This window comes from Saccoglossus kowalevskii, chromosome 18, assembly GCF_978046115.1.
Source record: "Saccoglossus kowalevskii chromosome 18, keSacKowa6.1, whole genome shotgun sequence".
NCBI lineage: Eukaryota > Metazoa > Hemichordata > Enteropneusta > Harrimaniidae > Saccoglossus > Saccoglossus kowalevskii.
In genome coordinates, this window is record NC_140658.1 from 23,222,162 (window position 1) to 23,245,206 (window position 23,045).

Here is a 23,045-nt window from a genome sequence, read left to right on the forward strand (position 1 = left end):
GCAGACCAGGCTGTGTAAACAATGAATAGAAACATGTAAACAATCTCATGCGGTGTCATTCTCTCAATAAACATACAAACATTTGAATTTTGATCATAGTGCTTAAATAATATTGAAGCGGGGAGTCGTCAGCTGCGCATATGACCGACGGCCATAGCGTGTCCATTGTCTAACTAGCGCCTACCCATGAGCCATTGCGTTTGTTAGCGTTTTTTCTTTGTTATCGCCACATGGGACTCTTATTCCTGTACGTGCGCAAGTGACGACTTCTCCGCTATAATACTGCTAATTATTGTTATTAAGTTTACATAAATTACAACAGTAGGAAAAAGTCAAAATATTTTTTACACTAGAAACACAAGAATAGCCCGTAAATTTTCTTCCCCATATTTTCATAAATCATTAAGGGGTTTTCGAAACGTGACGCCTTCGGATGGCTTCTCCTAGTTTACCACTAGCATCGAATATTTCATCGCCTGGACAGCAAAAACCTCAGGATGAAATTCACAATAGGGAGATCCTATGTTTTCAATTGTTTCTTTGAGCTTTGGTTATGATTTCCACTGATATGTAATTCCCTATAAAAACCAACATGCTAACCATGATAAAGACATACTTAGAGGGTCATTTTATTTTCACTTGCCGGCTCGCCAATAAGAGTTATGTCACTGCTTTAGCTTTTGTATAAATACGCGATAAACTTGTGTACTATATGACATGTGATTATTCACTAAGTAAAGTCTTGTTTCTAAGTACTTTGAGTGAGATTATTTATTGTCGTCAGTTACTTCTACTTTTTTCACTGATACAAACACCTTAAAATCGTTCACACATGAATTGAAACAAACAAACAAACGACGTTACTTAGGTCGCCTCTTTCAACTTTTCCCGGTTTCTTTACGGGCGATGTTGCCAAAGTACCATTTTCGGTAGCCAATGCTCGTTTATTCTGCCACCGCCTCCCCACTGACGCCTTGACAGGTGCTACATAGCCAACGTGTATTGAAGTGCGCCCTCTCTGGCAATACTAGAGATACGTCCTTCAATGCATTGTTCAGTCAAATTGTTCGTTATACATGATTTTCTTCCCATTCTGAGATTGAACTGACATTTTACAACCGGATACTTGAAGATTAACATCCAAATAAGTGGACACATTCAATCTACTAATCTGTTTCCTCATTTTCACTATATTACACTAAAGAATGCAGTTGTTAAAAACGACAACGTGAAAGATCAGTAATATTAAAGCGGGGTGGGGGGTCGTCACCTGCGCACGCGCGGGAATTGAGTCCCAAGCGACAATAACACACGCTAAAACGCAAAGGCTCATGGCTAGACGCTTGTTTGTAAACAATGACACGCTATGGCCATCTGACGCATGCGCAGGTGACAACTCCCCCGCTTTAACGTGCCAGTTGTTACGCTCTCAGTAATAGCATAGTAACTATAGGGTTGCTGGGTATGAACTTTGAACTTATAACAATGGTATCAATATTTTGCACAGACCGAACCATGCTCGAAGCGGAGCATCCAAAAGGACGGTCACATTGAAGCCAAACTGTAATGTGATGCAAGTTTCAAATTCTAGTACGCACTGCTATACGATCAAGTGGTAGTCTGCAAAAATAGTTCTAGGTCACATACCGAGTATTATCCTGGAAATGGGAACAACTGTACAAGTTATAAAGCTTCAAAACATGCATTGGCGTTTTATTCACGATCGGCAACACAACCGTGACGCTACATCATGATTCTGTTTATGATCAGGGATCACGGGTAACGTCAAATTTGATTGGGCGTATGCTTTACACCGAGCGCGCGAAACGAAGATTCAAATCATGCCAACTACCAGCTACAATTAAAACTTTGCAACAAAGATAGAATTTATATATTTAAACGACTTGCGGTGATTTAGTTATTATAAATAAAAGATAAAATGAAATACTGTAAAGGGCTTAATTATTCACTGGGTTTTAATTTGGCTTATTTCGCTGACTGGAAAATGCGCTAAATTAAAACCCAGTGAATATGTAAAATTTAGCATAGAACACATTATCTAAATGATAAAACCGTGAATTTAAAACCCACTGAATATGCCTGAAATGGCAAATCAGTGAAATTTAAACCCAGTGAAAATTAGTCATTTTACAGTATAATATACTGTTATTACAATAATGTGATCAGGCTTTCATAACTTATGACGAAATACAGAAATCAATTATGTCTTATTTAATATCACGATGATTTCCTCTCCGTAATTAAACAACGTTAATAATCCGAGAAAGTCTTTTTACACATTAATCACGACGATCAAACAATTACAAAATAAATTTGGAATCTATTCGATGACATATACAAGGTGAAAAGATATTGACATTTTCAAAATGTTAATTTAAATTCTAACCCCCGTTTTTCAGTTTTGTTTTCTCAGGATGATGTTACTGTAATTCTTAGATACCCCCCGGCGGGTTTTTTCCCCCAAATTTTGTCACGGCAAAAACCGTCATAATCGTAATTCATTCATTCATGCACAACAACAAACTGTCACACCTAGCCAAAACACATGTTCCTCTTCCAAAGTTTTGGAAATTTTTTTGGTTCACAGATAATCGTTCGCCTCGCTGTAGTTAGCTTCAGTACTAACAAAGTAGTCGTCTAGGAAGCTGAACAAAAACTCAAAAGTTGGTCTCTCAAATGGATCCTTGGCCCAACACTTCATCATGATGTACTCGTAGAGGCTGTCGGGACAGTACATCGGTTTTGGCATTCGATAACCACGTTCCACTTGCTCTAATACATCTCTACCACTCATTCCTGTAGGAATGAGACATAAATGAAAGTTAAGATGTCAAAATCCAAACACAACACGAATCACGAGCTAATCAGTCTCCGAATTGCACTCACAATGTACTGCATACACGTAACTCAAGGACGCTTACCTATATTCATTTCTATCGTTATGCGTATACCCTTAGGGTGAGTCGAAAAGATATAATCAAAACGATGTGAATTGGAATTTTTTTTTATAAGGCTTGCAGTCCGCCAAAATTGTGACGTTATTGAACACTGCGCTATTTGATTGACTGTAGGATTGAAATTTATAAATATCTTTTTAGTAACCGTACCCCTAACGTTTTCAGCTAACAGAGTCATTCAAATTCAATAAAAATGTGTCTAAATACTAAATATTTCTAATATATACGTAATATATAATTGATGTTGGGAATTGCAAATCAAGTTATATAGGGTCTATACAATTAAATAATTTCATAAAAAAATATCGCTGTTCACGAAAGAGTCCCAACACGATGTGTCTGGTGAGGTAAATAATAATAAAAATGTAAATAATAATATTACACTATGTTCCATACTTGTCTGTATATTCTTTATTTGAAACTTGTTATTGTACAGCTGACATATGATAACATATTTAAAAACAATTCTTGAGTGAAAATAATTTGCATCATTTATCAAAAACACGTCATTATCGCGAACGGATTCAGAACTGTAGTAACCTTGCAAACACGATGCATATTGAAGATGTATAATGACTTGCACTTGTAACATGCGCAATGGAGGTAGACATTACATACTTTAGATGACGTCATGCGCAATGCTCGTGAGAGGTTATGCGCAGTGTGAATATGATGTCACTCACAATGTTACATCTGTGAATCAAATCAACTAGCTGGCCCACAACCTAAACGATCTAATTTATACATATTCCTATCTACAAATTGAAGTAAATTAACAAAAGACACGCTTTTGATAATAACTTCAACATATATAACATATTCATTAGTTCAAAATAGCTAAAATGGAACTGCTGTCATCGTCCGATGACGTCACTAAATCCGTTAAAAACAGGTGACGAATTTCGGTAAATCAAAGGATTATTGTAAAATATTGTAAATAAAATACCCAGACAATAAAAAACATGTAGCTAGATTATACACGAGTTCTGGTTATGGAAATACAATTAAAATAGATACAATTCTTGAGACATAGTTCATATTACTAGATTCAATACAAGGCTCAAAATGTGCTTGATTGAAATTCAACATTAAAAGAGTCCAATCTAATATTACTAGTATTGGTCATACACTATTCGTGGTTTTCTACTGCAGTCACGTGATATTGTGTTTACGCCACCAACCTATTGACTCGCACCAATAGACGTTTTTCGGGTATTTCAAACAGAAAAATAGTTACTACTAACATGCGCCGCCATAGACTGATATTCTACATATCCATTTCAGTGATTATTATACGTCTAGTTACGAAGCAGAATAAAAAAATATGTCGGAATTAATGACGTTGTGATATCACGTGACCCCGAACTTCCGAAATAGTATATTGCAGACCATTGTGACCAACAACCACTAGAGTTTGGAAGCGTAGAACAGTTTCCGGGAAACCATTCTCAAATGTCTGATGATTCACAATCACATATCCACCAAGGAAGGAAGGAAGGAATACGTCACAAATGACGTATTTATTGGAATATATTATTAAGCAGTTAAGGTTTATACATACTATTGACAGTTTTCGCAATTAATAACTTTAATAATTTTGCCGGAAAAAATCGTAATCTGAGTAAGTACCAGTATAAATACAAAATTCAATTTCAAAATTAATGACACAATATCAAAATTGAAATAATATTTCATTATAAAAAAAAAAACAAATAATATGTGCAATGTATTAAAGCGGGAGGGTCGTCACCTGCGCACGCGCGGGAGTTGAGTCCCAAGCGACGATAACAACGCACACCAAGAACGCTTGTTTGTAAACAATGACACCTATGGGCATCTGACGCATGCGCAGGTGACGACCCCCCGATTTAAACATAAAGCACACAATGCTAGCTTATGCGGATGAAGCAATACGGGGATTAGTCATGGTTAAGTAATATTATTTTGAAATAAATTCCCGTATTAACATAACTTAATAAGAACAAGCTGGATTACTTGTACATGTTATTTTTAACCCACCCAATGTATAATGTTTCCCTCCAAAATTCGGAAACGCATATATCTGCAACTTTCTATAAATTCTCATTGGTTACAAATCTAAATCAACATTTTTGAAAAACTAATATATAGATTTACTTTTGTGAAAGGGAACGTGTGAATGGTTAAAGTCCTCGTTGAGATGATATTTTAGATTCATTAGTGTTACATAATCGATGCAGAAAGATGCGAGAAAAGACGATTTTGCGTTCATTGCGAGATCTCGCGTAATGCGTGAATAACGTATACCCAACGTCTACGCAAAACTCGAATAATTTGATTTTTAACTTGAATTTTTTCATAGTTCAATGTCGAAAGGCCGACCTTACAGAGCGGTATATGGCCTTGAGAAAATATTACTTCATCAAAATGACCATCATGAAAAAGCGTATAGCGTAGAAATTTCTCCAAAATATGTTTGTCGAATGCCAGGCAATGTTTTGACGCCATTACGACGCCGTGACATTTTTACATTCGATTTCACGCATAATGCGGGATCTCACAGCGAACGGAAACGATTTTAATATGTTCGAATTAAAACGCTCGAACATTGACGATTTTATTCATCAATGATTCAACGTAGTTCACACATATTTATAAAACTTGAATATATTTAGTAAACCTGGAGTAACAACTGCAGTAGTTGTAAGACAACTCGTCTTTGTAAAAATTATGGAATATCAATTCATAGTTAAAAACAATGTGTCATTCCAAAACAATTTTTTTAGTTGGTGCAGACGATTTTCAAAAAGGCGCTAAAGATAAATATAAGTATTTTTTTCCAGTATTTCTGTTTGTTGTCATACACACTAAAAAGCATGTTTATCACGAATTAACAATACTGTATTGGTCGCCCATGAAATATCAGTGGAATTTTTATGACGTAATAATGAATCAAGCAAACGCGCATGCGCGTTACCAAAGGAATACCACTTGCATATTGTCGGCGAAAAACACAATATCTGTATTTCTGTTTACAAATAATCATATATCAAAACGTATGATTCTATCACAACACCATGAGAATTTTCCAGATGTTCAACCGTTCAAAAATATTGCCATTATTGAATGTACAACGTAAACCAAACTGCATGAAGTTATTTTATATTGAAATTTGACGAAATTCTGATTATTCCTCTTCTTGGGATTATATGTGATGTTATGCTGGAGTATTGTAGTTTACCCATAGTTCATAGCTTAATTATGCATTCATAAATCACGTCACTTCCCTAACAACAAAGGTCTGCTTCATTACAAACAGTCTTCTGCTTGACTGTAGCCCGGCTCTGAGCTAACAAAATAGTCGTCTAAAAAGCCGTGAAGAAAATCGAATGTTGGACGATCATATGGTTCGTGGGCCCAGCATTTCATCATTACGTCATCATATAAGCTATCCGGGCAGTGCCTTGGTTTTGGCATACGATATCCACGTTCAACTTGTTCTAACACTTCTCTGCCATTCATACCTGGTAAAGTAATGAATGAGATAAATTTTATTTATTATATCAATAACGATATCACCTAGAAAAAAATATGTATAGTATCATTACATATCACACATGCATGTCTCCCCATTTGTGAGTGAGTGTGACACCCAGTACGGAACTCAAAAACAGAATTGACACACTAGCACTGCACCTCCGTACGTACACCCATCTTGTCTGACATACAAAAGTGGGAATAGCATACATAACCGTAGAACTTTACACACATTTTGGTCAATTTACAGCCAAAGAACACAACAAAAAGTACAACAACCATTAACAAAACAATCCACAAGGATAGGGCAAAACAACAATACAACTCTTCCAACTAAATCCATATTCAGTGCACAATTATATACTAAGTAGCTCTTCCCACTGATTCCCTAGATTAGTGTACTTGTATTCTGTTTTACACCTCTTCCCACTGAATCCCTAGGTCAGTGCACTTGCGTCTATTGTTATACTTCTTCCCACTGATTCCCTAGATTAGTGCACTTGTACTCTGTTTTACACCTCTTCCCACTAAATCCCTAGGTCAGTGCACTTGCGTCCATTGTTATACTTCTTCCCACTGATTCCCTAGATTAGTGCACTTGTATTCTGTTTTACACCTCTTCCCACTGAATCCCTAGGTCAGTGCACTTGCGTCCATTGTTATACTTCTTCCCACTGAATCCCTAGGTCAGTGCACTTGCGTCCATTGTTATACTTCTTCCCACTGATTCCCTAGATTAGTGCACTTGTATTCTGTTTTACACCTCTTCCCACTAAATCCCTAGGCCAGTGCACTTGCGTCCATTGTTATACTTCTTCCCACTGATTTCCTAGATTGATGCACTTGTATTCTGTTTTACACCTCTTCCCACTGAATCCCTAGGTCAGTGCACTTGCGTCTATTGTTATACTTCTTCCCACTGATTCCCTAGATTGGTGCACTTGTATTCTGTTTTACACCTCTTCCCACTAAATCCTTAGGCCAGTGCACTTGCGTCCATTGTTATACTTCTTCCCACTGATTCCCTAGATTAGTGTACTTGTATTCTGTTTTACACCTCTTCCCACTGAATCCCTAGGTCAGTGCACTTGCGTCCATTGTTATACTTCTTCCCACTGATTCCCTAGATTAGTGCACTTGTATTCTGTTTTACACCTCTTCCCACTAAATCCCTAGGTCAGTGCACTTGCGTCCATTGTTATACTTCTTCCCACTGATTCCCTAGATTAGTGCACTTGTATTCTGTTTTACACCTCTTCCCACTAAATCCCTAGGTCAGTGCACTTGCGTCCATTGTTATACTTCTTCCCACTGATTCCCTAGATTAGTGCACTTGTATTCTGTTTTACACCTCTTCCCACTAAATCCTTAGGCCAGTGCACTTGCGTCTATTGTTATACTTCTTCCCACTGATTCCCTAGATTGGTGCACTTGTATTCTGTTTTACACCTCTTCCCACTAAATCCCTAGGCCAGTGCACTTGCGTCCATTGTTATACTTCTTCCCACTGATTCCCTAGATTAGTGCACTTGTATTCTGTTTTACACCTCTTCCCACTAAATCCTTAGGCCAGTGCACTTGCGTCCATTGTTATACTTCTTCCCACTGATTCCCTAGATTGGTGCACTTGTATTCTGTTTTACACCTCTTCCCACTGAATCCCTAGGTCAGTGCACTTGCGTCTATTGTTATACTTCTTCCCACTGATTCCCTAGATTGGTGCACTTGTATTCTGTTTTACACCTCTTCCCACTAAATCCCTAGGTCAGTGCACTTGCACCCAATGTTATACCTCGTTCAGCTGTATTCCTAGAACTGCGTACTGGTACCAAGCGAAACACTTCTTCCAACTGAAACCCCAATTCAGTGCACTTGAATTGCACACAGCGATACACCTCCACCAACTGAATCCTTTGATCAGTGCACTTTCGCCCAGAAATACACCTCTTCCAACCTTAGCCCTTGCATCAGTTTACTTTCACTCAGCAATATACCTTTTCCCACTGAATCCTAAGATCAGTGCACTTGCACCCAGTGTTATACTTCTTCCAACTAAATCCCTAGATCAATGAACTTTCATCCAGTGATATACCCAGTGATACACCTATTCCAACTGAATACCTATATCAGTGCGCTTGCACCCAGTGATACACCTTTTCCGACGGAACCATTAGATCAGAACACTTGCACCCATTAACACAAAGCTTCCTAAGGTTAGAATAATTTCAACCAATGATACCTTACAACTGCCCATATGTAATCACATTTTCATCTGACCATTGTGATTTTGAATTCATTGCAAATTGATAAGCAGAAGCACTGGGGTTAAAAAATGTATACTTAGGCAAAACATTACAAGCATGCAAGGGGAGCAGAGCAGTGCAATACATCTTTATTATAAATTGCGCCTTCTAGTGTCGAGGCACTTCAAAGCGTCGATAATGTTTGAAACTGTAGCCGTCCAATATTAAAGCGCGGTGGCAGGGAGTCGCGCAGCGCTTGTTCAAATTTCATGTAAAGAAACAATGTATTTTACACGCGTTGTATATGTCGCTATGAGTCCCATATCGAACAGGACGCGGCACGACGACTGCCGCCCTTTAAACATTAATTTGTCAACGTATTTGACTATATTCCTTATGACAAACGACTCTAAAATCCAACACAGTGGTCGATTTAAACATTGCCTTCACTCATATGCGTCATTTTGACGTCAGAGACGGAACCGCCCTGTCACTAGAGTGCGCTATTTATAGGAATCGTGTTTTATCAAACAAGCATGTGAACACATTTGACCATATGGAAATATGGAGGTGGCAAGAATCACATGACACTATATTATACAATAGATGTGGACATCATGAATCTAAATGTCAGCGGAACCACACATATAAAATTATGCGATCACTACAATAATAAAGTCGGCAATCACACACCATAGTGAATCAGTCATGTGATTACAAGAAATAATGTGATCACAGTCACGTGACTACTAATCGACGTCATGTGTTCACTACAATAATAAAGTCAGCAATCACACACCATAGTGAATCAGTCATGTGATTACAAGAAATAATGTGATCACAGTCACGTAACTATTAATTGACGTCATGTGATCACTAACAGTCCACACGAGGTGTATATCATTTATTATTGTCGCGACCCGGGAAAATGAAACCCACAACATTTGCAGGTTGGATGAAAGCCGATTAATGTAATCTTAGATAGATACACCCAATACTACTACATGAAGTTACACTACACAAATAGGTAGAAACCGATCCTCAACTTACCCATATACCCGACGTTCGAGTAAAAAGGCTAACTGTGATATCGGCACATGGTTTGCTATTCTTTAAGACAACGCGCAAGTTGCGAAGAAATAATTTTTCATTAAAATTACGCTATACGTGGTAGGAGTCATTTAAACTTTTACAGAGATCCACAAATAAAACAGTTCAATGACAGACGAGGCATCACGAGGCAAAGTCATTTATTTTCTTTAAAAAAAATCCAAATATTCTAAAATATAAACTATAATACTCCATCTTGGAACTCCAAATATTAAGACGGCCCGGGAGTACCAGGGTCCGCTATTACAAATACCAGTCAAGTCTGACTGGTATAGCTAATTACAATGCAAAAAAACAAAACACAAGATCTTACAAAGATTCAAGATCTTAATGATAAGTTTAGGAAACACGTAACTGACTTAAACAATGACATACAGCGAGAATTTCAGTGAATAAAATCCAAACTACTGAAGTCCAATTTCACATTGCCTATACTATGCGCAATACCTTATCAAAAAACGCCCAAAGCTAAGCTGCAGACTTCAACAGTAGATTATTCGTTCGTTTACTGGGGGATATGTTGTATTTGTCCGAAGCTGGACTAGAATACAGGTCGACAACATTTCTAACATATAGCCACCTCAACATATATATATATATACAATGAGAAGATACAGCATGAGAGCTGACATGTTCATAAAACGTGATATGATAAAAAAAATATTAGTTAAACTTCTCCTATATTCAGAGAGTCAACAACTGCCTTAGCACCAGATTGGTATGGGATTGAGAATATCTACATGTCATTAAGGATTACATACCTGCATAAGGCATTCTGCCTTTAGTGACGATTTCAGTCAAAAGAATACCAAAACTCCAAACATCAGATTTAATTGTAAATCTGTTGTACAGTGCTGCTTCGGGTGCTGTCCACTTGATAGGAAACCTTGCGCCTGTCGGAATACAAACATTGTGACGTCACTTCCTATGCTATATAATGTATATACATATTCCTGAATGATGTGAGGCTTCGCATAAATTGAATTGTAAATCACATAATACAGCGCTAAAATATTTGCAGGCGAATGACCTCGTGTACATTTGCCAAGCCCAAGCAAGAGGTAATTTAGATATTTTGTTCAATTGGGTCATAGCGTCGAGCGTGGTCGGCGGCTCGTACACGCTCAAACTGTCTTCATATGCTACAATCTTGTGTGGCATGTCAGGTAAACCCTTTTGCCTTGCAAATTATGATGTTATCATTTGGAGAACTATTTCAGTCAATACTACACAAACTAACGTTGACGGAATTTGATTTGATGCAACAAAGTATCACAAGACTACGAAACTATCATTTCATACCTTCTCTTGCGACATATTCATCCTCGATAATTCTTGATAACCCAAAATCAGCAACTTTATATTCGTTCTTTTCGCCAACTAAGATATTTCTCGCTGCCAAGTCTCTGTGTATGAAATTTTCTTTCTCCAAATAGACCATCCCACTTGCAATCTAGATTAACATATAAATTAATAAAGCCACATTACACGTCAACATATAAGGAGTATGAATTAGCTGAGACAAACGTTATAAGCTAAATTGGGCCTTATGTGCAAACAGCTGACGAGGTCTCTTTGAGTACGAGAATACAACGAGATTTGTTTTGTCCCTCAAATAATGTTTGCAATGACCAGATATTAGTCACCTACAATAGAAACGTTTGGATAATGTATAACCACACTCCAGATGATTGGAAGCATATATTCATGTACAAGAATTTGTATACGTCGCAAAAAAATGTCAATAAATAAGCTGATATTCTATTGGTCTGACTGCTAGATGTTAGGGTTGAGTAGCCAATCAGGCACAACAATTTAAGTAGTTTCGATTCAAGATTTACTAGCTATGAAGTAATGAAAATGTACATTGCAGGAGTTAACTATTGGTCTTACCTGCGTTGACATGTCAATCATATCTGGAAGCTTACTGTGGTGACCTTCGCCTTCCCTTAGGTAGTCCAACAGACTGCCTTTAGCCATCATTTCTGTTACTATGTAAATCGGTTCCTGGGATATTTAAGATAATTTACAATAAGCCATTTTAACAGTCAATCATTCAATTGATAGACGACATAGTGCGTGAGGTATCAAGGAATACACAGGTACGATAATCATGACTGGAAGTGAGTATTCTGACACGCTATGTCCATTTAAATAATTTGCACATGCAATGGTTTAGAAAAAGTTACATTTTCAATATATTTTGAATTAGAGAATATAAAATGTGATTTTTTAACTACCATGTCAGAGCAAACAGCTAGTAGGGACACAAGATTATCGTGGCGCAGTTTTTTCATGACGTTGGCTTCACCCAAAAACGCTTCTGGCGACATGGCACCAGGTTTCAACGTTTTCACAGCAACTTTTGTAGTTTGGTTCCACAATCCTAGAAACCGAAGCAGATATTTATGTGTTGTGAATTAGATTATGAGACAACTCCTTCTCTATATTAATTGATAAATACTACAAACTTGAATAATGAAATGAAACATATCGTAAATCTTGTGAGTGTGGGTTTTTCACAAAACAATTCTGCATAATATTTTCCACAATTTTTCAAATATCTTGAATAGGGCCTGTAGGAAATGGTGGTGCAAAAATAAAACTTTCTAGAAAACTACATACAAATTTGCAAAATTGGGCACCAAACAAATTTGGGGATTGTGACGTATTGATGTTCAATTTATTAATTATTCATTGAGCAATGGACGTGGCACAAATTATCGATTGTACAGTGAATATTAACGGGATACTAGTGTGACGTAAATATGTGATTAATTGAGTTGGTGCCTTCTTAAAATTCTGTTCTTCTCGTTTTTTTTTCAGCAAGGGTAAAACAGGAACAAGAAAGTATTTTTTGAATTCGATAAATCAAAGCAGTATATATGTGGGATTTGTTTATTGTATGCAAAATATATCGACACATTTTGCGCGAAAAATACTGGGTAAAATTTAAGTGGAAACAAAAATAATTGTACAGCAACGTATCTAAGCAACATTTGGCAAGAAAGTAAACGCCAACATGTTCCTCAATTATTACAGGTACAATATAAGTTTGAAAAAAATACATAAAAACTGCTTGAGTTATTGTAACCACAAGAAAAAACTAACTACAACTACTGCAACAACAACGTGAACAGACGTTTTTCTACCTTATCAACCTTTATTTACGATGGTATGTACAAGGTAGCAAAAAAGGTCACAATGAGACACTCTCTGACGGGTGCAGTGCTACAGTGGAACACTTGAGCATTATTCAAATAAACTCACCTTCCCAGACGTCGCCGAACTGTCCCGAACCCAACTTTTTGCTGAGTGTGAGTGATTCTCGCGGTATTTCCCATTTATCGTGGCCCAGTCCTGGTGTGTTAGGATTCTCCTTGGGACACGCCACCGTCAGTTTGCAGCAGAGACCGTCTGAGCTATCTGGAGAGGAAATGCGTTCAGTGAGAATGGCTGTCACCAATTATGCAAAATTTGAACAATTACTTCGCAATAATTAAGTCATGGTAACACGAATAAAATAAATAAAAACTAAAATAATAAATAAACAAATTATAATAAATGTAATCATAGCGTAAGTCAAGGCGAATACCGTAACGATCCCTGGAAGATCTCCACAAATGCAGAAGAATGCAATTTCCTTTTTTTTGTTATACTTTCCTTTCCCTACTTTTACTTGGAATGATTTGTTCGCTTTTTAGTAGGGTAATAGGTGTATGTTACTTTTATGGGCAGTGAATGTCACATTTAATTACGCCTTTCTTTAAAAGGGTACCTGAGATGAACTAAAAAACTATAGTGGTATAATTTCCCTGTTCAAATTAGTAAACGTCCAGAGTCACGTTGTTAGTTTGAAACGTAAATACTATGCTATATACATCTTCGCTAGCCAAGGTCTAAGTTTATTCGGCCAAGCCTCTAAATAGACCTTGGCAGGACGACCATCAAATTTGCGTATTCTAACAGCGCCCCGAGTAGTCAGTTTCGGCTAATCATTGTCCAATCAGTTTGCGTGTTACACATCCCTCTTTGGCGTTTCATTTTAAACAAAATGGCGGCGCCCATAAATCGTGATATTTGTGATGATAAAATTGCGAAAGTTTTCGGTGTTGGTGCCTTCAAGCCTCATCAGGTACAGCTTTGTGTGAGAAGGATGTCTGCATAGCGACAAAAACAAGAAGTGGAATTTTGTTTTGCCTTGTTTCGAGACGCGCCAAATCTAATCTCACTGCTTAAGATACGCAATTAGCTTATGCGATCCCACACGGTATCCTGTAGAGGCCTATAGGTCGAAGACACGGGACCGTGCGATTCGGACGATGTGCTACAGCGAATTTATTATTAATAAATATTTATCTTATCCATGTGGTTGGCTATATTGTGCCTCTATCAACTACAAAAAACATTTTGATACCGTAGATCGCTGTTCACTGTTTATACAAATTAGTTAAGGTTAGAGTACGGGTGAAAGTTTTTAAAACTCGCAGCGGAATGTGCAGCTCAGTGAAAGCATGCGTCAAAACACCCAAAGGTTTTGTTTCATAATCTGTTGTGGTGCTGTTCGACAGAAACCGGCCCGGTTATTTCTCCTCTCGACTGTCATTGAAACTTGTATAAGGAATGGAACTGTTATTTTTTGGTATTCATGTTGGGTCAACTTTATTATCTTTTATTTTCAGGCGATCTAGCGATGCTTAGCACCTCGCACATTTGTACACGACGCTTATTGATTACTGTGTAAAAGGCAACATTAAAGCGCGGTGGTCGTCGCGCAGCGCGTGTTCGAATTTCATGTAAATAAACAATGTATTGTACACGCGTTGTATACGTCGCTATGAGTCCCATATCGAACAGGACGCGGCACGACTACCGCCCTTAAAGTGATAAAGGCTCATTCATCTATGTATGGACTAAAACAAAACAACAAATAAATAAGCATGATAATAACAAATAATTAGTGATACAATGAAATATTATGTAAATTAACTAATTAATATATAACACTCACTTTTATAGTGCTTTACTAACTCGACCAGAGTGGGGAAAATAGCACGCTGAGCAATGAAGAAACCACCGGCATCCATACTTCTAATTCTGTAATGTTTGACAGTGTAACCTTTGGTAGCATCATAATCCAATGTAGACATAGAATACGCGCCTACAATTTAAAAGACATCATTGGTTAACATTCATTCATTGATTCATTCATTCATTCATCATTCATTGATTCATTGATTCATTCATTCATTCATTCATTCATTCATTCATTCATTCATTCACAACCGTATTAGGAACGTTAGAAGCAAACCACCCATTAAGCAAACGAACCCGAGGGTCACCGACCTTTCACTGTTTCGGCGTCTCTGATCAAGAACGTTCCTCTCACTTGGGTTGCCATTTTTAACTTTTTCTCGGCTTCTTTACGGGCGATGTTGCCAAAGTACCAGCTGCAATTCAAGCAGGGCAACAAAAAGTAAATAAATGAATCGTATTCAATAAGTTATTAGTGTATTAGGACCATAACAATTACTTTCTATTTAAAATTGTGTTTGCGAAACGTGAAATTTGAAACCATAATTGAACAATCTGAATTCATTGCGATTTTGTGATAAAATCCGTAGAAAAAAAAAAGTTGTGTAATGATTTTTGCAAATAAAGGCGAATATAAACAAGCTTATTCAAAGAAAATAATTTACAATTGACTAAACATGTACATGTAGAGCACAATAGACCTGTTAATTTGGTAAAAATGTCGTCTGCCGATGAAACGGCAAATGTACACGTGTTCTTTATCAGACGATAATGTGTACACGTGATCATACAGACCAATCACATTCTGCGTATTAAAATTCGATATGAAACTATTATTTACTGACTTATTGATATTATAGATTTGGGGGGAGAATTACCACAATATATTATTACATAGTCACGACTTACCACGGAAATATGTTGTGATAAGTTAGGAGGAAGTCAAGCTTAGTGATGAAACAATGTTGCTAGACTTTCGAAACAGCTTTGACGTTTATATATCACTCACATAAATTATTTTTATAGTGTATTGGGGAGGAAGTTAAATATAGTAACGTGGCAATGTTGTATGATTTTCGACAATTATTCAAATGAAACATTTTTGTGTATTTTTCAACAATTTTCGACCAGAATGAGCATAATTTCACAATCAAAAAAAAAATAGAAAACAAAAAATGACACTGGCGGTGAAAGTGATATCGACCAAATGTTTAACGACTTACTCTTGTGATTCAATACTGATCTCTTCTGCTATGTAATTACTTGGTACATATCCTTCTATACTATCATTAACATGACGAGCCATCCACCAATCACCAGCACTGTAAAGATGTACAACAGCTATTATGAATAACTTATAATTGTTATATACTTTATCGAAGTGCACATTATTATGATTCATGTTCGATATTACACGGTGACGTAGTGCACACTATCATGATTTATATTCGATAGTACATGGTAATGTAGTGTACACTATAATGATTCATCTTCGATAGTACATGGTGACGTAGTGCACACTATCATGATTCATGTTCGATAGTACATGGTGACGTAGTGCACACTATCACGATTCATGTTCGATACTACATGGTAACGTAGTGCACACTATCATGATTCATGTTCGGTAGTACATGGTGCCGTAGTGAACACTATTATGATTCATGTTCGATAGTACATGCTGATGTAGTGCACATTATTATAATTCATGTTCAATATCACATTGTGACGTAGTGCACACTACTGTAACATGATTCATGTTCGATAGTACATGGTGACGTAGTGCACATTATCATGATTCATGTTCAAAAGCACATTGTGACGTAGTGCACACTACTGTATCATGATTCATGTTCGATAGTACATGGTGACGTAGTGCACATAATCATGATTCATTTCAAAAGCACATTGTGACGTAGTGCACACTACTGTATCATGATTCATGTTCGATAGTGCATGGTGACATTGTGCACATTATAATGATTTATGTTCGATGTGCATACAACTCGAATTACTGTTACGTAATAATAGATGATTTCTAGTTTATTGAACAAAACGATAAAGTGTAAAATCTATTCATATACAATTTCGTGCACAGCAAATTTATTTTACATATCCAATCTCTTGGACATTTTTGGACGCTCGTTTAAAAAAACAGAAGTGAGATAAATCAATCTCATTATGACGGAAGGCCAAACTCTTAATCAGAAATGGTCCGATTTTTTCCAGTAGAGAGCAGTTAGACAAGGGTGGCCCTCAATCGACGTACTGTAAAAATTTGATAATACACAGTAATGGTGATGCATTACGTGCGTCGATTATGTGAAGGTCATTGCCATGACAACTGGTTGACTCACCTTTTATCTAGGATCAGTAATCTGTCGCCCTTTTTGAATGCGAGGTCATCGGCCGATCTTGAGTCGTATGAGTACAGAGCAACATATATTGTACCTTGAAAGAAAGCAAAAAATAAATGACTATCGGAGTCCAACTAAGCGCGGCCATTGTATGTTTTACAAACTTATAACTTTGATAAATTAGTCAATAATTAAGACGTCAACAGAAAGTACCATGCCAGTTACAACGCGTCAATAACACAATTTCATACCGTGGCCCATAACTACAATCGAGACGTAATCGAGATATAGAGCTAACTTCAACGACTTGATATATATAACGCGTAAAACACACTTAAAATGTAGTGTGAATGAACCCATACCATTTGTAATATTAGTTTAATATTGTATTATAATACATTGGACTATGTTTTAAAACAGCTTGAAAACGCTGTTCTGGTTGCAATTGCACGCAGCTATAAGTATTCGTTCGATTAATCTATGAAATTCTCGATTGCGCATGCGCATTGATTGTTTTAGTGCGTAAAGTAAGAATCATTGCATATGCGAAGCGTTTTTTGTATATCCATCGTACAAATTTTATTATGTGTGCTATAAAAGTGACATTTGTAGTTTATGATGAAACTTCACATGGCATTATTTTGTGTAAAAATATATTAGAAATATTTTTTCCTTCAACGAATTGTTTGACTGTGGCAAGATGAGTGTAATGTTACAGTGTAAATCTGAACAAAACTACGTATATGGTGTGCGTAGTCGAGTCGAATGGACCTAATAAAGAGTGTACCTAATACACAGCGAAAAAAACCAAATCAGGCCAAGTCAAATAATATGTTAAAAAGACACCCCGACAAGAAACCAATGTTCGAGATGGAAACAACTTGAAGGTGAACACTACTTACTGCCCTCAACGTGTGTCGGTGAAGATGGCGGGTCCGCTGTTATACCCTTGGTCGGCTCATTCGAGTAAGAGTTTCTTTTACCATCTTCTTTAGCATCCGATTTTTTTCCTGACTTTTCTAAACGTTTCTTTTCTTTCCTCGTTTGCTTCGCAAGTTTCTTTTCCTCCTTTTCCTCCTTACTCAGCCTACCTCCCATGGTTACTGATATACTGAAGTCCTGTTTTCAGTATTTTGAAATGACAGATGAGAGGTTGAAGAAAGATTGTGTGGTCTGTCAAAGAAAAACATAAATACAACACGAGATAACTCACTCATTGAATCCATGTGTACGTTTATTTCAAATAACTCCTTCGTTTTATTTATTTATTTATTTATTTATTTATTTATTTATTTATTTATTTATTTATTTATTTATTTATTTATTTATTTGTTTGTTTGTTTGTTTGTTTGTTTGTTTGTTTGTTTATTTATTTATTTATTTATTTATTTATTTAGGAAATGAGCTAATAGTCACTTAGTCATCCTACAGTTCATGGAAAGAATGCATGAGTAGTTTTGTATTTCGTATAGTTTGAAACATGACATTGAACCACCATTTTTTTTAGTATCGTCATACACTCCATTGCGAACAAGACTTCAGCATCGATGCGTGTCATCTTGTTATATAATAATCAATGATGGTCACTGTAACCAGGCAACACGATAACTACTTCTAATTTTTACTTCCTCATAATTAAGTTCCGCAACTCAATAGATTACGCATGTGTAATTAACAGAACATATCATGATAGCGAGGTATGAATCCTGTAAAAATTGAAACACCAGAGCAAAATGTACAAAACCCTCCACGCGGATATTTTGAAGCAGAGACCCGAGCATGCGAAGTTCCCAAACATGTACGCGCTAATGGCGTTACACCGCCGCCACTGGTCATTTCTGTGTAAAAAAAAAAAAAAAAAAAAAAAAACGTTTCTATTTACTCTTCACGAATCGATACTTTAAAAAAAATATAATATTAAAATACATATAACCTATCTAGGAAATATACATTGTTATAACGGACGAAGAGAGAAACATAAGTGGCGATTAGGATTTCCACTCAGACGTTTGTAATAGCGGAAGTGGCGACAAGGGGCGGAGATAAATTTATTTACCATGAACATACATGTAGCCGAATTGAGCCATAAACATTTGTTTATAATTAACAGACGAAGAATGCGGGGAAGCAAAGTGACAATAGGGGAGGGGGGGTTCTGATTTTTACTCAGACGACTGTGATAGCGGAAGTGGCGACAAGGGGAAACTCCCAATCACTGGTGACGTCGTGACAATGATAGCGTCACATGGCAGATGAGCATTATGTTTTTTCTTACATTTTTTTTAAATGTATCAAAGGAAAGATGTTCAGCATTTTCCCTGCAGCAGCATGCCACAGAATACTAGTAGCAAAAACAAAAACTCATAAATATGTTTTTTTTTGACAAATAAGCACAGTAACCTTTAAAGCGCGGTGGTCGTCGCGCAGCGCGTGTTCGAATTTCATGTAAATAAACAATGTATTTTACACGCGATGTATACGTCGCTATGAGTCCCATATCGAACAGGACGCGGTGCGACGACTGCGGCCGCCCTTTAAATAATCACAACGATCAAATCACGTGACTATTGTCAGCAAGGTAGACAATGTACATGTTGTATTCACGGCGAACATTGTGTTATAACATGAATTACCGGGACAATACACCGGTTAAAGAAGACGTGGTCTTCTGATGTGTGAGATATGATGTTGAAGAAAGTCCGCCCACCATGTGTTAAATATAGCGACACGGAAGTAGGTAACTAAATCTCCAAATGACACGTGTCTATATGAAATTTATACAGTAAGTGTGATACCGGTGTCCGCTCTGACTGCATTGACTGCATTAAGTTTTTTTTTCTTCTAGAAATGAGCAAGCAAAGAATCTCAATAGGAAACATGTGTGGAAAACACCCTCCCGGTCAGACTGTGTGACGGGACTGTGAGGCCGCACCTTCCTAGGGGCTCTGTGGTAATTTAATTCGCTATCCCGGTCCAGGAAAAGAAAACAGTTACTACGCCTGTAACATATTTATAAACTTGAAATCAACACGCATTTGGGGCTATATTTCTATAAATCAAAGGTTGTGTTTTGACAAAGTGAATGCGTCAAAAAAGGAAAAAGGAGTGGTTTAAGGAAAAAATGATCCATGAAATAATTTTCCAATGCATATACTAGTAGTCAGTGCAAAAGTCTTTGCAGAACATGGATGCTTATGCATCATAAATTACGTGTAGACAACATGTCACTTTCAAAGGGTATATCTGTCAGATTCCCGTATACTGTACAACACTTTCAAATAGCTACATGCCATTTTAGCGAATTTGAATCAATGCATGAATTAACTGAATCTTAATTTAGTTAAAGTGGCAATAATCTTACTGTGAAAATATACTCTAATTAACGACATCTTAATTTAGCGAAATTGCGGATTAGCTAAATTAGCTAAAATAGCGTGTTAGCTAAAAAGACATGTTTTACAGTATATACATATATAGCAAACATCGTGTGCATTCAACACAGTTGCGCAAAAACGTCACGGGCCAGTTAAATGGCATTTGCCTCTTGCATAATCTGTCCTTCGACTTACTGTTGGTGTCCAGCCCCAGCTAGGATTTGAACTCGGGATGTAACGAACTTGAAATTCAAAAAGTCCGGCGCTACCGATTTGAAGTACCCTTCTGCAGCGAAAGTAACGACTGAACAAACTGATCTGTGTCAAAGTTTATTTTTCTCCTAAACTGTAGCCAGACATGCACGTGCCGACCCTTGATTCTATTCAGCCGCAGGCATCTATTGTCGGCTAGAAGCCCTGTATGACCCTGATGATACGGGTCGCTGTAATCTGACGAGGCTTATGCAATGACGATGGACTATTTTCAGTTTTAGGGTCATGTGACTAAAAGTACGAAGGAAAAAAATGTTTTATCAGTATATATAGTAGTCAACAGATAAATGCTAAATATTACCATTTTTTCTAGTATAGTTGGTATAACTTTCTGATTTTGATTTGCTACTAACTAGCATTAAAACAGATCACCCGATTTCAGTGACAATGTGGTTTTATGTGGAATTATGCCGCAGTTAACTAAACCATACAATGATGGCGTTTGGGCAATAAACTATTTTTCGCCAAGAAATTAATATTCCGCGATATAAAGCCATATCAACTAAGACAAAATTGTGCCCGGTAAACAATAAAAAATAATAATAATTGGTTCATGATAATATTATTCACAGTTGTGATGAACTACTTTATTTATTTATGAAATAATGCTATTCCATAGATTTCCATAGCGATAACTACAGAAATGTCATTTTTTACATATATTCAGACAGTTTTCCCAGGAAAAATAGTACTGAGCAAAAAACAATATTATTTAATAATTTTGAGAAAACAAAACAAAACATTTTTTTCAAATCGAAGATGGTTACGGCCTACTTTAATCATACAAATGAATATGTGTTACCTTTAAATTTGATATATTAAATCACACCTACTTTCCTTGTAACACTGTAGAGTAACTAATCTTACCAATGAAATTGAGTCATCTATTCGATATTGTCAGAACTTGGCAAATATATGACTTATCTTATATATAATGACATGACATCACGTGACATGATCACCGACATTCCCGTTATATGTTCACTCGGAAGTAAATGCGCCTATATTAAACGTCCGCCGCAAAATTCACCAATGATTTTAATAGGTGTGCTTACATTTTGAACCTTTAAAAAAACTGAAATGGACACGCTGTATGCAAAACGTTTTGACCTGTTGTTTAACAATCTATAAATAAATTACAGTACATTATTAATCTACATAATAAATCATGCATATTATTATTATTATTATTATTATTATTATTATTATTATTATTATTATTATTATTATTATTATTATTATTGTTATTATAACCATATTCCGCATGTTCTATCTAAGAAGTACGACTGCGAATAGGGTTGGCTGACAGGCATGATATCAGAACACTGCTAAGTACACAATGACATTCCATCGTGCGTAACTATTTAATTAAAACGTTTTACCGTATTGCAAATATGAATTAATAAAAAAAAGGGTTAAATTTCAAGTGTGATAAATAAAAAACAAAACGATAATTAATTAAATCAAACATTAATTGGTGACACGGATTATCAAATAGATATAATCTCATACTGACGAGGGGGTAGTGGTAGTGTCTATGGGCCACATTAGACTTAACTTGACGCTATCTTGAGAATAAAAAAGACGTATGGTGTCATAAACGTCGCGAACTGTGGATTTAAGAATAAGCATTAAGGTCTGACTCGTCCACCCTCGTCTTTAATCAACCTATATTAAGGGGCTCATAACGAACGAACATCGCCTGGTTCAAGTTCTAATATTATTACTAATAATCCAATTATCGATATAAGATTAGTTTTGACCCATATTGATTCGGTGAATTGTTTTGACAAAACTAACAATGGAATGAAGAGGCGGAAGTAAAATGCATAAAACCGATCGCCATTTATGTCCAGTGGTAATACCACCATTTAAAGACGTGTGCAACTAACGACCTACCTTAAGTCACACTCCTGTGTTCTCTGGTATCTTCAAAATAATTTTCGGTACCGATCAGCGAGTATGGATGACTAATTTTCGATATTTTGAGCGTTTTCTGCCATTACTTTACGTATCCACCTTGTCAGCCTTTTGGTTTCAATGGGAGCTGCCAAGTATTTTTACGGGGTCATTTCCTGGTTCAGGGTTCAAGGTTCACACTAGGCCAAGCTGGAACAAGCGGATATTCAAATTAGGACAACTTGTTGCACAGTTGAGGCG

At 36.6% G+C, this 23,045-nt stretch overlaps 1 protein-coding gene across 2 annotated transcripts; it reads right to left on the reverse strand.

The window, feature by feature from the left end:
* Positions 1 to 1,876: 1,876 nt before the first annotated feature.
* LOC100313611 (FYN/Yes-like tyrosine-protein kinase) lies at positions 1,877 to 22,979 on the reverse strand. 2 transcript variants are annotated; one of them, NM_001168076.1, is made up of 12 exons: positions 22,785 to 22,914; positions 18,141 to 18,411; positions 17,239 to 17,332; positions 16,105 to 16,203; positions 15,194 to 15,297; positions 14,859 to 15,008; positions 13,118 to 13,273; positions 12,088 to 12,233; positions 11,741 to 11,854; positions 11,150 to 11,300; positions 10,609 to 10,740; positions 1,877 to 2,817 (listed from the first exon to the last, which is right to left on the reverse strand). In NM_001168076.1, the coding sequence occupies exons 2-12, from the start codon at positions 18,334 to 18,336 to the stop codon at positions 2,603 to 2,605; spliced, it is 1,557 nt and encodes a 518-aa protein (NP_001161548.1). In that variant the 5' UTR covers positions 18,337 to 18,411; positions 22,785 to 22,914; the 3' UTR covers positions 1,877 to 2,602. The 2 variants fall into 2 exon arrangements, with proteins under 2 accessions (NP_001161548.1, XP_085348770.1); XM_085492644.1 differs by lacking the exon at positions 1,877 to 2,817 and adding an exon at positions 3,367 to 6,481 and having other exon boundaries at positions 22,785 to 22,979.
* Positions 22,980 to 23,045: the final 66 nt, after the last annotated feature.

What these genes read in the sequence shown, in the direction of transcription:
- LOC100313611 (NM_001168076.1), bottom strand. Translation starts at nt 18,336, where the DNA reads ATGGGAGGTAGGCTGAGTAAGGAGGAAAAGGAGGAAAAGAAACTTGCG. An exon ending in TTACTGATCCTAGATAAAAG is followed by an intron (nt 16,204 to 17,238) that starts GTGAGTCAACCA and finishes ACATCTTTACAG; the next exon opens with TGCTGGTGATTGGTGGATGG. An exon ending in TGAATATGTCGCAAGAGAAG is followed by an intron (nt 10,741 to 11,149) that starts GTATGAAATGAT and finishes GTATTCCGACAG; the next exon opens with GCGCAAGGTTTCCTATCAAG.